Here is a 12,172-nt window from a genome sequence, read left to right on the forward strand (position 1 = left end):
CCCATGTGACTGGTGGCAGACTGCGGGCACCTTCAGATACCCCAGTCTGGCAAAGCTTTGCCCCAAGTACTTGCCCATACCAGCCACTTCAGATCCAAGCGAGCGTGCCTTTTCAGTGGCAGGGGAGGTTGTCTCTGTTCGGAGGGAGCGCCTCCTGCCTGATAATGTGGAGCAACTCATATTCCTCCATGATAACATGTAGTCATTATGTTTCATGATAACAGCTAGTCATTATTTGCATTGTTTTCCAAATAACAGTGTATGTTGCGTTAACAGACAGGCTGTTGTGTATTTTTTTAGATAAATACATCTTAAATTATTGTTACTGTAGAGGCATTTGTCCTTTGATATTCGATATTCGATTCGATATTCGAACATGAATATTCGTATTTGATTCGTATTAGAAAAATTTCATATTCGCACACCCCTAATATATATATATATATATATTTATTTATTTCACGTGGGGGTGGTGTGTGAGGGGAAGGCGACTTCGGTGTCATACTTTATGTACATTCGTGGTTGTTTGTATGTGTGCACGTAGGTATGCATATGCGAAACTAAGAAAATCGCAGCATACCTAGAAGTGAATGATGATGCGTAGAGCGAAGCTTCAGAGGGTTTTACCAGTAAACCGTGAATCCGTCTGTCTGTCACTCACACTAGTGCCTTCTGCTGAGTCATCCATAAACTAGGCGGTCGCGAACCGGTCACAGTGGAAGGACACACCCATGGCTTTAAGACAAAAAACACATGGACTGTGCTTGGGGGGGGTGGGGGGAAGGGGGAGAAGAGAGTTAAGCAGCTCCTCCTGCTTTCCTGGCTAAGCCACTCGTGATGACTGCCACATGAACCATCAAGCCGCTAAAAAGTATATAGTACACAATAATCCCTTTCGCAGAACATAAACGAGGCTATCGGTTTGGCTTTTTTTTTACCACCGCAATGGGGGCTCTCTGGCCGCAGTGCGTACGAGGGCATGCTCCATATTCGGAAGCGTCCTCTACTCCGGAGCGCAGAAAAGAGCCCCCGTGCCGAGAGCTTACCACTGAGATGGCAGTAGGGCCATGTTAGTCGCCTGTGTGGTGTGTTGGTGCTCCCTCCCCCTTCTTCACCCACTTAAAGCGGTGGTCATAGGCTGGTGTACAGCAAAGCAACGCCAGCCTCCCTGGAGACTACGAATTGTTAGTAGTTTAAAATCGTCGGCTGAAAAGCCAAGATCTCTTAGAGTGTTTACACTCTCCTTGGCCCAAACCCCCCTATTCGATAATGTTATCGTCAAAACGATTGGAGGTACATCCCTTGTTACGAGAGCGCACAACTCGTGGTGCACGTACTTGCTTACTTTCACGGCATGGGCATTTTACAGCTTAACCCTTACTTTAACCACCTGAGCGTCCAAGACAAGGGCTTGGTCATCTCTATTCAACACGAAGTTGGTGATTTTAACCCCCAAGCCCGTCTTGTAGTGGGGTTTCTCTAAGACAGAAAAGCCCAACTCTCTGTATCGTTTAACAACATACTTCACCAGCGCATCATGACGTTGGATTCTCGTATGATGCGTGCGATGCCATTTCTACAATATGTGCCCAAGAGTCTCTTCTTGGGCACACCCCGCTCTGCATAAATTTGTTACGCCCTGGCCTCATTTTAGCCTCATCAAAGTAGGCACGGTGTTGAAGCGGACTCTAACCGCAATAAATTCCCTACCAGAAAGGAACCTAGTTCTTTCAGCTACTCACGCCGATGCCCCAGGAGCATTCGCCACTTCTTTTAGAGCTGCACCATCTGTGCTGCTAAGGAAGTATGTAGTCCAAAATTATTTATTGGCTTTCTTGAAATCTATTACACTCCCTTTGTATTGCTGCATGGCCTCTGACTGCCGCACAAGATCTTGTGCATGTGCCATCTTGTGGGCCGTTTTGCAAGCTCTATACTCAGAAACTAATAGGGCATGTAGTCAGCGTAAGCGTTGGTATGGAATGACAGTCCGTAAACATGGAATACCCAGTCTGCCATGTGGAACCCTCGCATGAAAAGCTCCAAAAGGAATGTCATGCGGAAGCTTTAACCAATCGCTGATCGATGACCGGATCGACTTTACAACCTCATCAGGTGTTGGCGCGACACCGGACCCAGAATGAGACTATGATATAATCGCGGGAGGACATAAAAGCGAAGGACAACTAGGCGCTGCTGCGGTTTCAAAGCCGCCTTCCTTATATTCTCCAGGTCCGCCTTGAGTTCATGGTGTACCGGCCTAGGACGTGTCATCCGGGCACTAAACGAAATGCCTAGGTACCGCCACTCTCTCTCACCCACAGCCGCAGGGATGGCCTCGTTAGTCACGTAGAACTTCACAGTTGGGTCAATCTTCACCAGCTTCTTCCCCGCCGGATCATCGCCAATGATAAGCACTTAGAAGAGTTTAGTGACAACCCTCGCTTTCTACGAAAAACTTGAAGACTGAGTAACTTGTCCTGCAGTCCCGTCGGTATCGATGCAAATATGATAAGATCGTCTGCAAATGCCATGCCCGACACATTCAAATCACTTGAGTCGGTTGCAGACACAAAAGCAATCTGTTTCTTGCAGTGCTCTGCCAGGAAGTCGTCAACCACCAGGTTGAAGAGTATGGGCGACACAGGGTCACCCTGCCTCACTCCCGTAGAAGACCGGACCAACAAGGACTTATCTTGAAAACTGAGGACAGTCGTTGCCAAATCATAGAATCGGCGGACATTCGACAAACTCCTCTGCAATTTCCTTCCTTTGTAGAGCCACTACCAAGGCATTGAGTGTAACGCTGTCAAATGCCTTCACTATGTCCACGGTGGCCATAAGCAATGCCCTTCTTTTCCTCCTTGCTTTGTGTAGAACCATGCCGAGCAGGTGAACATTCTCACCACAGCCATCCACCGGAATGAATGCACGTTGGGGACAGTCCAGAAGGGCCATCGCTTGCAGACGGTTTGCCAAAATCTTATGGAAGAGGCGAAGGAGAACCGGGGCCACCGTAATTGGACGGAATTGAGAAAAGGAGGTTGCCCCATTGACTTTAGATACAATGACGGTCCTGGTGGAGCATTAAGAAACCGGCAGATGCTTCCGAACGAGAAGAATATTCAGCAGTAGTTGCAGGATCACAAGAGGCACACATCTCAATTCCTAAGCCGTGAAGCCATCCGGGCTAGGAGAAGAGCTGGCTGCCGGAAATGCATATTTAATGTCCTGGGCTGTAATCGGCCTCCTGGGATTCCTATCCCCGTGTATTTCAGTGTTCGGACGAGCGAGCCGAGGCTCATCACAACGGTTTTCCATTACCCCTTTTCACTGGTTCAAGAAAGATTCAGGATCATCGACCTGACAGGACATTTGGCCATCAAGTACCTGCCTGGCGGCTCTAGCTTGGTCTCTCTTGAACATTTGTTGCAGCTGTGCATACTCCTGTTTCCGCCTTTTCCTATTGCTGGAAGAAACAGCTGCAGAGGAAGTGTATTTGGGAGGCTCCGTTTATCTCTAAAAAAGTTCTGCCTGATGTAATTCTTCAGGTCCATCCCGATATTCCTCCCATCAAGCAGTTGATCCCTGATCTCCCAAAGCCTTGGGGTTGAGAAGCTGCGAGCACATGCCGTGTCAACAAGTCTACAGATCTCCTCTAAACACGCACGATGTGAGTCCACATGTTCCTCAACATCGTCTCCGCCTGGAAGTGGCGTATGTGTGTAGTTTGGGACGTCGGAACTGCTGAAGCGCCAAGAAGTTCGCGGACCAAATTTCTGTACCCAGTGCCTGTGAGATTTTACAGAGTCAAAGGTCCTTCTGTTAATGTGAAAGTGTGGCTTTTGATTCAGGTTCTTAACTTCAGTTATAGTAAGCTCTGCTTCCTTTTTTGCCAAGAGGGAGGACTCCTCCTTAGACCACCTCGGCTTGACACGAGTAATAACAATGTCTGCGTTGTAGGCATTAAAGTAGGCATGTCGTTGATGTTGGCTCAAACCAACGAGTGAAGAGAAGGCCCTGCCGTAGTCATTACATGTGTGGTGTTGTGGAACAACATCCTCCTCAGAGGAATCAGACAATAACTCCATCAACTACCGTGGCAGGGGTCTGTTCAGACGCAAAGTAGTAGAAGTGGGGTTGTCAGGTGAAGACAAAGCGGCATCACATCCACGAGCCGCACCAACGGGCTGAGAAACCACCAGAGGAGAGGAAGAATAACTGCTCCCATGTGAGGATGTGAAAACATGGCCAGAAACAAGACAAGTTGGATCAGGATGCGCATCCCCCACCTTTGAAATAGGAGACAACAAACCACCAACAGACACAGCAGGAGAAACAACCGAAGAATCATCTATAAGATCATCACCACGAACCATCGAACCACCACAATGGGACCCAACATCTGGAGAAACCGAAACGGAAGAACCACAAACCATCGAACTAACACAATGAGACCCAACAGCCGGAGACACCGGAGCAGTTCTGACCACGAAGACTTTAGGTCGGCCACCCGTTGCCTCTCAAGCAACTGCGGGACCAATCTTCTCCGCACCATAGGCCAAAGGAACCGTGCTTCGATCTGCCGCTGCATCTGGAATAATAGAGGTCCCCTCCAGAGCAGCAACATGCACAGTATCCAATGACCTGTTCGAAGACAGCTCATGACGGTCCAACACGCTCCCCATCACCAACCCATCCGGAGCATTTGAGGTACCCTCCGGAGGGTTGGCTAGCGGTTGAACCGACATGAGTGTCAACGAACCTATGGTGTCAGAACAGTCGCCCTGAGACGTATGGGAGACCGCGGGAGTTGACACTCCCCTTCGGGATCTCAGGGCGAACCGTGAGGAACCCGTTCGAAAGGCGGGCACCTGGGTAAGTGCGGTGGCCCCGGCCTCCTGCAAGATAGGTACAGAGTGAGTTGCCTTCAGATCCATTCCAACATCTTGGCTAACTAGAATCGATTCCTGCGTGCCAAAAGCATCGTCACCACCGCGTAGCATCGTTTGCGGCTCATTCACTTTTGTACTTATTGACTTGTCAAAAGATCCAGCATCGCCGGTCAAAGCTTTGGCATCTTGTCGTAAATCTGTACAAGTCTTGTGGACTCTTGCCACATGAACACCCAATCCCCTTTCAGTGGTAAAACTTCTACCACAAATTAAACAAATTTCCCCTGGGGGGTCAGCATTGCTCCCGGCACCACCAGGGGTGCCAGCCCCACCACCAACACAGGCTTGAGCATTCCCGCTTGGGACGGGCGTCTTCTGACGCACGTTTTTCTTATTTTCTCTTTTCGTTTTCGTGACAAGCCAATTTAGCAATATAGGGGAGGCAGCCCCATATCGCCTTTTGCCTCCGCCATAAGATCCTGGGCTCAGGTGTGAGGACTTCTCACCCAGGAACTCTTCATTCCCTTTAGCAGCGAGAGCAAAGCTCTCTACGTTGCCGTGGGGCACCACGAGGAGGCGGCAATGGCAACGAGGTCGGTGGCGTGACCTCGTGAGAGCTGGAAAAACCAACTCTCGCCCCACAAAAATGGGGAACGCCTCACGATTTTGCGTGTCATCCTTGCGCAGGGGCCACGCTAATCTTCTCTGTATCAATCCATTTTTAGCATATGTACTTTGAAAGTACATATACTACAAAAGTACAAAAGAAAGTCTTTAATCCAAGTGAGCACATCAAGAGGAATGTTTTGCTGTATTGGTAAAATATGTAGTGAGCAACCCTATCAAGAGCTTTAGAAAAATATGGGAACAATGCATCAACCTGAGAGACCCTGTCAAGTAACAAATGTATTCAGACAAAAAGGCCAGCAAGTGCAATGTCACATGATAAAACTTATGAAAGCTGCACTGATAATTGAAAATTATGTTACGATCTTCCAGCTAGAGGCCTTGCCTTGCAACAAGAAAGCTGCTACTCATCACAGACTAAACTTCGTAATTATTATACAAGTTGGCATTAATGGGTCTGATCTTACTAGTTGAAAAGTAGCCTAAACATGCTCTCTCAAAATCAAAGGTATAGTGGCTGACCTTTTTACAAACTCTGCCACTCATCCCATTGAAGAAATGTAAAAAAATGAACGAAAATATGGATGCCCTAATGGGTACTGTTTCGACTTTTCGTGCTCTAGCTGACTAACTTGGTATGCTGTCAAACAGAGTAACAAGATGAGCGTCGTTACAATACTCTTGCTAGGTGTCCAGAACTATGGCTGGACGTAGCCAGGGTCAAATTTACCACAGAAATTACAACTGCGTGTCTCAAAGGTCTTTTTTCAAAGGCTATGTTTTGATTGTACGATGTGGAAAGCAAATTCCAACTGGATAACGACAATTAACTCAACATCATCGACATGGTACAGGTTTGTTTTACATTCACTAATGTAGAAGAACATTAACAATGAGTATGAAATTTTGACTAGTACTATAGCCTCATGCAACGAGAAAGAGCGAGAGAGAGAAAGGAAAGCCCCGCCGCGGTGGTCTAGTGGCTAAGGTACTCGGCTGCTGACCCGCAGGTCGCGGGTTCGAATCCCGGCTGCGGCAGCTGCATTTCCGATGGAGGCAGAAATGTTGTAGGCCCGTGTGCTCAGATTTGGGTGCACGTTAAAGAACCCCAGGTGGTCGAAATTTCCGGAGCCCTCCACTACGGCGTCTCTCATAATCATATAGTGCTTTCGGGACGTTAAATCCCACAAATCAATCAATCAATCAATCAAGAGAGAAAATAAAGGCCGTGAGGTTAACCAGATATTGGCATCTGGTTTGCTACCCAGCGCTTGGGGCGGGGAAATAGGGGCAAGAAAGAGGGGGTAGATAGAAAGAAAAAAAAACGTGTGTGCACTCATGTGAAAACAAAAACACATACAGGAAAGGAGCCCTAGCTACAACCGTTCAGTAAGGTTGGTCGATCGCAAAAAGTGTAGTAGCGCTTTCAGGGCCTTCTTCTGTGAAGTTGCACCTTGTCGATATTGTAGAATTTCTTGCTCCGACAGAGGTTGATTATCTAATTTGCTGAGTTCCTTGCGAAGGCATAGTCGTTTACTATACTCTAGGCAGTCACAAAGAATATGTAGGATCGTTTATTCTTTGCCACCGTGGCCACAGGCTGCGCTGTCGGCCATCCCAATGTAGAAAGTGTAGGCATTGGTAAACGCAACGCCCAACCACTCATGCAACGAAAATATGGATGTGCTTATGAGCTGCTTGATCACCTGTCACTGTTCTATGCCTGCTGGACTGAGAACGCTGAACCTTCCAGAATATGCAGTGGGGGATGGAGCGAAAATGATGGCACTTGGTTACTTTGCTGGTGATGCGGTGACACAAATTCTTGCGACATCAAGATACCATAATGCTTGTGACATAAATGTTATAGTGGCGCTGGCATGAGAGGCGACAACTGGGCCAAGAAGAATAGAAGCAGCACCTGAAAGAGAATAAATATTGAGTGTGACATTGTAATGGCTGCGTTATGGCCTCATGAAATAATGTGACATGCTTGCCCAACACGGTGTCAAACCTTTTTCATCAGTTACGTGTGTGCATACCTGCACACTACTGGCTGTCGAATGTGGATATAACCCACATGTGATTCACTGCCTATGTTAACTCAGAAATAGCAAAAATCTACTTTGGAATTCTCTGAGTAAGCATTAAGGAGACAGTACAACAGACCATCTCTTAGCAATAGCAGCAGCTTCACAATGAGTGAAATATTTCAATGAAAAAATACAGTAAATATCATAGTTGTGGCTGCATTTGAACCTTGGAATTCGAGGTGGTGTACACAGCCACACTAGTGGTTGTAAATGCTCCAGAAAAAAAACTAATAAGGCTTCGTATAGGAGCAATGCCGAGTGTTTGCAATGATGGCTATCTTCATTTTAAACAATGTAATAATCAATAGATATGTACTTAGATATGACTCAACAAGCTACAATGAAGCGCTGTTTTACCTGGCAGAAATTACGATACGCACATCATTGCACGGCGGCGTGCACCTCATTTTCATAAACGTGAAGTCTGTGCTCTTAAATGCACAGATGTGAGTGCAGGCATAATATTGCACCAGCAGCTACTCCTTAGGCATCAGTGTGATTGACATATTGACATGCCTAGTAGGCCCTTGATATGCTGACAGCTACTAAGATTACATGAATATATCTATCAACTTAGTAAAAACTGAAGGAGTAAAAAAAATGCAGCCAAGACAGCTTGTCATTGACTCTTTCACATGAAATCGATCTCCACAAATCCTGGGATTCACTGTATTGTATTTGGATTTAGTTCATGAGAATGTATAAGAACCACGCTTTTTAAAGTTATTTTTGTGCCTTCTGCTGCACTGTAAACAATAATTATATCCCAGGTATAACACCAGCAGAACCTAAATAAAAACAGTATGTTTAGAATAAGTGTGTTAAGTAAAATATATGCAACAATTATGAAAGTAAGCATATGTGGGCTTCAAGACATCTCGATACTAATCAACATGAGCTAATTACTTGCCATGTAATATTTGAGTTCTTTCTCAAAAGAATAAGAGCTTTTCAATTTAGTATACAAAAGTTGGCGCTATTGCAACCCATCATGTAAACCATTTTACATTTAGAAGCTAGTGATGACCAAAGCACATAGATATGAGAGTGTGCAAAAAAGGCAGCTCTTTTGTGAATGTAAAAGCTCCTGCTGAAATGAATTGTGACATTTGTTTCTAATTGAAAAAAAAAAAGAATTGATTCTATTTTATTCACAACATCAAGGTATTAACTTGGTTTCCAAGTGAAAAAATGAATTGATTCTACTTTATCAACTACAATAAGTATCGACTCTGTCCCTTTTAAGGTGGAAGTGACATCAAAGATAGTAAGTAGCTCGCACCCTGCTAACTTCAAGCAGAACTGAAAAAAAGAACACAGCTTCTTAAAGAAGCTTCGCCTTAAAAGAATCAACTACTTTCATGATAAGTGCTCCACTATGGTTTAAATGTTTTTTCGCTTTTCCAATCTTCGACAAGCAGTTTTTAACTGCAGATAACAGAAGCCATATAATCTACAGAGGCTTTGCGAGTAGCTAGCAGTGTCTTCGTATTCCTTTTATTTTCATCTGTGCATCTAAACTATGTTGCAACTACTTGACATGCGTTGTCACTTCAATACAGCTACATTGGTTCATGATTAGACATATCCTTTTTTTATTCTTATTTCAATTGATCCTTTTCCAAATTGCGGTGTTCTTGCCGCTTCCAAATGTTATCGCTTCACTGCACTGAAGAGTAGCACCTTTTATTGCCACCTTGACTTCACGGCAAGTTCACATCATTGCAACCGACTGGAAGAGGATCACGTGTGCTTAAACATTTCTCACAGTGAGAGTGGCCACATGTCCCTGAGAGCCTGGATCTATTGAAGGCCACAACAGCACCCAGACGATGTCACACCTAAGCACATGCCACGTCATCAATTTGCCTAACATAGAAGGACACACGAGACACCAGTTTGTCCATGTCTCCTTTCCTGGCCAAGACCAAAGGTGCGATAAAGTCATATACTTGGAGATTTTGGGGTACAGAGAAATAAGCTCTATCAAAGAAAGATTTACTAAACAATTAAAGTGTTTTTTACTCTTGTCATCAATAGCAAGCTCCTTCATTTATAATCGTGTACGTGCATTTTGAATGATACTCTTGTTTTCTACTAGGCAAAATACAAGATAGACTGATATGACCAAGCTTTCTTTTTGTTGTTATACACCTTGCAGAAGCACACGAGTGTTGGCCACCCGTCTTGTCCCACCAGTGTGGGCATCAGTGGGGCTTCCACGCACAGTTGCATTGCCTGGTAGTTCAAGAGATCACAAGTAAACAAGTTCAGAAGGAGGCTGCTACTTGAGTCCTAATGCATATAAAGCAGACTCATTCTCAGGGAGACAAAGAAATGATAGAAAGGCAGCAAGGGCAACTAAAAGAAGTGAATATGCTGAAACTACTTACACTTATTAGGTACTTATTATCCTATCAATTTATTATTGCATAGGACCAAAATATTGTACTGAAAAACAAAATGTTTTTCGCTGAGCTAATATTAATTTATATGAGGACATGGTGCAAATGTTAGCAACAGTTGAAATCTGACCCTGTATTTCTTTCCTGGCACAAAATGGAATTTTTCAGGCCATCTTGAATGATTTCCTACACTCAATAGCTGCGCCTAAAGCCACTTTGGTCGATGTTGAAAGCACTGATGACGATAATAATTTGAATCTGCAGGCACGCAGCAACAGAACTAGGGACAACGTTACTAGATAGGTTCAGTTGTAAAACTCTCCCCATGCGCCGTGCGCCGCCGGCGTCTCTGTTTCTCGGCGTGCCGCGAGAGGGCGGGACCGCCGCATTTTGCTCTACCCGGCCGCTGCTCATCGCGTGCAACGGCGCTTCTCCCAATGCCGCTTCGGCCTTCTCATGACGTTAGCGCACTATAACATCAAAGATTATCCGCTACCCGTCAAGTTGTCCGCGTCCAGACTACATCTAGGCCAGAGTACTTTCCAGTAGCTGCTCAGGATCGCTTAATGTGGGGCAGAAAAGCCGTTCGTTACGGCTCATTGCATTGCTTTCTACAACAGGTCAGCCGAAGCGCATCATAGTTTGCGCGCGCTTGCGTCGGCTGCTCGCCGGCAGTCAACCACGAGCGTGAACGGTCTGCCGCAAGCTGGTAGCATGGAATAAGCCTCCGTTAAAACTTATTTTGATTGTCTCTTTCCAATTTTATAAAAAATCACGAAACCGCTCATTTTGTTTCCAGCCAAAGAAGCAAGGTCATCATTGGAGCTACGTCATTTATGGCCACTCGAAGACGAAACTTCCCAATTGTCTCGACGTCCTTTTTGGAATAGTATCTTTTCCATGTCTTGCCCTGACAACAGTTAGCTTTACCAAACGCCACCAAGAAGCGACATTTCTGCAAAAGGCGGAATAGCTTTAATTGAAAGAATTATTGAGTCAATTAACTGACGAAGTTAAACCAGCTTACATGTCAATAAGCATAATGTTCTTTTCAGCAATTTATTGGTTTTCACAGTGCACACTTTACGGCAGACACAAAGTAGAAAAATATATGCAACGTTTTTTTTTTAAATTTACAATCAACTCCACACCTTTTTTGCTTGAGGTGAATATTGCTACAATATACCAAAGCATGTTAAGAGAAACAAAGTAAGTAATGAATAGATACATGCAAGCATTTTTATTTACAAATCAACTCCACATCTTTTTTGCTTACGGTGAATATGGCTACAAAATACGAAATCATGTTGACAGAAAAAAGTAATGAATAGATACATGTATGCAAGGTTTTTTTTTTTCATTTACAACAAACTCTACAACTTTGCCAGCGTGCTTACAGCAGCTTAGCGCGTTTGCGCGTGGACTTGACCTGCACATTCAAGGCACGCTCTCGCTGAAGGAATCTGGAATAGAAATACATGCGCGTCACCAAATACAATTTGATGACGCGCGCAGAGAATTCCTCAGAGTGAACGTCGCACCCCACCCGCACGAGGGACTTTTTGCTCAGGTCTTCCAAAATAGACCAAAACAAATCCCCGAATAACTGCTTTGCCTCTGTGTTCTCTTCAATAACTTGCTCAATGCCCGAGAGCAAGCAGGTTAGAGCATCTGATGGGTGCTGAAGGGCGCCTGGTACAAACGACCTCATTTCTGTGAGGATAGCTGCTGCTGACACATTACCGCTATCCTTAACGGTCGCTTTACAGTCATCACAGTCTGAGAACCTCCTAGCCTTTTTCACAATGTAGCCCCCAAGGTAATAAAGGACAGCATCCGTGGCAGCAGGCCTGCAGTAGCTGTGCTGAAGAGTGTCGCCCTCGGAATGTTCCTTCAGTTGAATTCTCTTGACGATTCCTGCCAGCTTGTCTTGACGGGCCTGCCTCTCTGCAAAAGCAGCTAGCTTTTTGACGTTCAGGCTCTCCTCGACCGTCACCAGAACTTGTTCCTGGTCCCCCGTGCAGTTTCCCTTGGTTGCCATCTTGAGCGGTGTGTACAAGCTCAGGAGCCTGAATATCTGGCTGAAGTGGCTGATAGTCGGGTGGTCCTCGTCGCCGCCGAAGCTCCTTACGACTCCGAAGAAGCGCTGTTA

The 12,172-nt window shown here is 45.4% G+C and overlaps 1 protein-coding gene and 1 non-coding gene across 4 annotated transcripts in view; one reads left to right on the top strand and one right to left on the bottom strand.

The window, feature by feature from the left end:
• The window catches only part of LOC119187024 (uncharacterized), a 231,027-nt gene that overhangs the window by 44,214 nt on the left and 174,641 nt on the right, over positions 1–12,172 (top strand). For 2 of the 3 annotated variants that reach the window (XM_075869754.1, XM_075869756.1), the window contains one exon: positions 9,386–10,304. The exons of the other annotated variant lie outside the window; for it this stretch is intronic. Coding sequence is in view for 1 of the 2 variants with exons in the window: in XM_075869756.1 (XP_075725871.1) it covers positions 9,386–9,388 (3 nt within the window). In the remaining variant the exon portion in view is untranslated. Of the gene's footprint in view, positions 1–9,385; positions 10,305–12,172 lie in introns of those variants that run through there. 3 annotated transcript variants of the gene reach the window in all.
• On the bottom strand, positions 5,538–5,640 carry LOC142767978 (U6 spliceosomal RNA). Its single transcript, XR_012885184.1, has one exon. It is a non-coding gene; the product is annotated as a U6 spliceosomal RNA (small nuclear RNA).

This window comes from Rhipicephalus microplus, chromosome 7 (assembly GCF_043290135.1).
Source record: "Rhipicephalus microplus isolate Deutch F79 chromosome 7, USDA_Rmic, whole genome shotgun sequence".
Taxonomy (NCBI): Eukaryota; Metazoa; Arthropoda; class Arachnida; order Ixodida; family Ixodidae; genus Rhipicephalus; species Rhipicephalus microplus.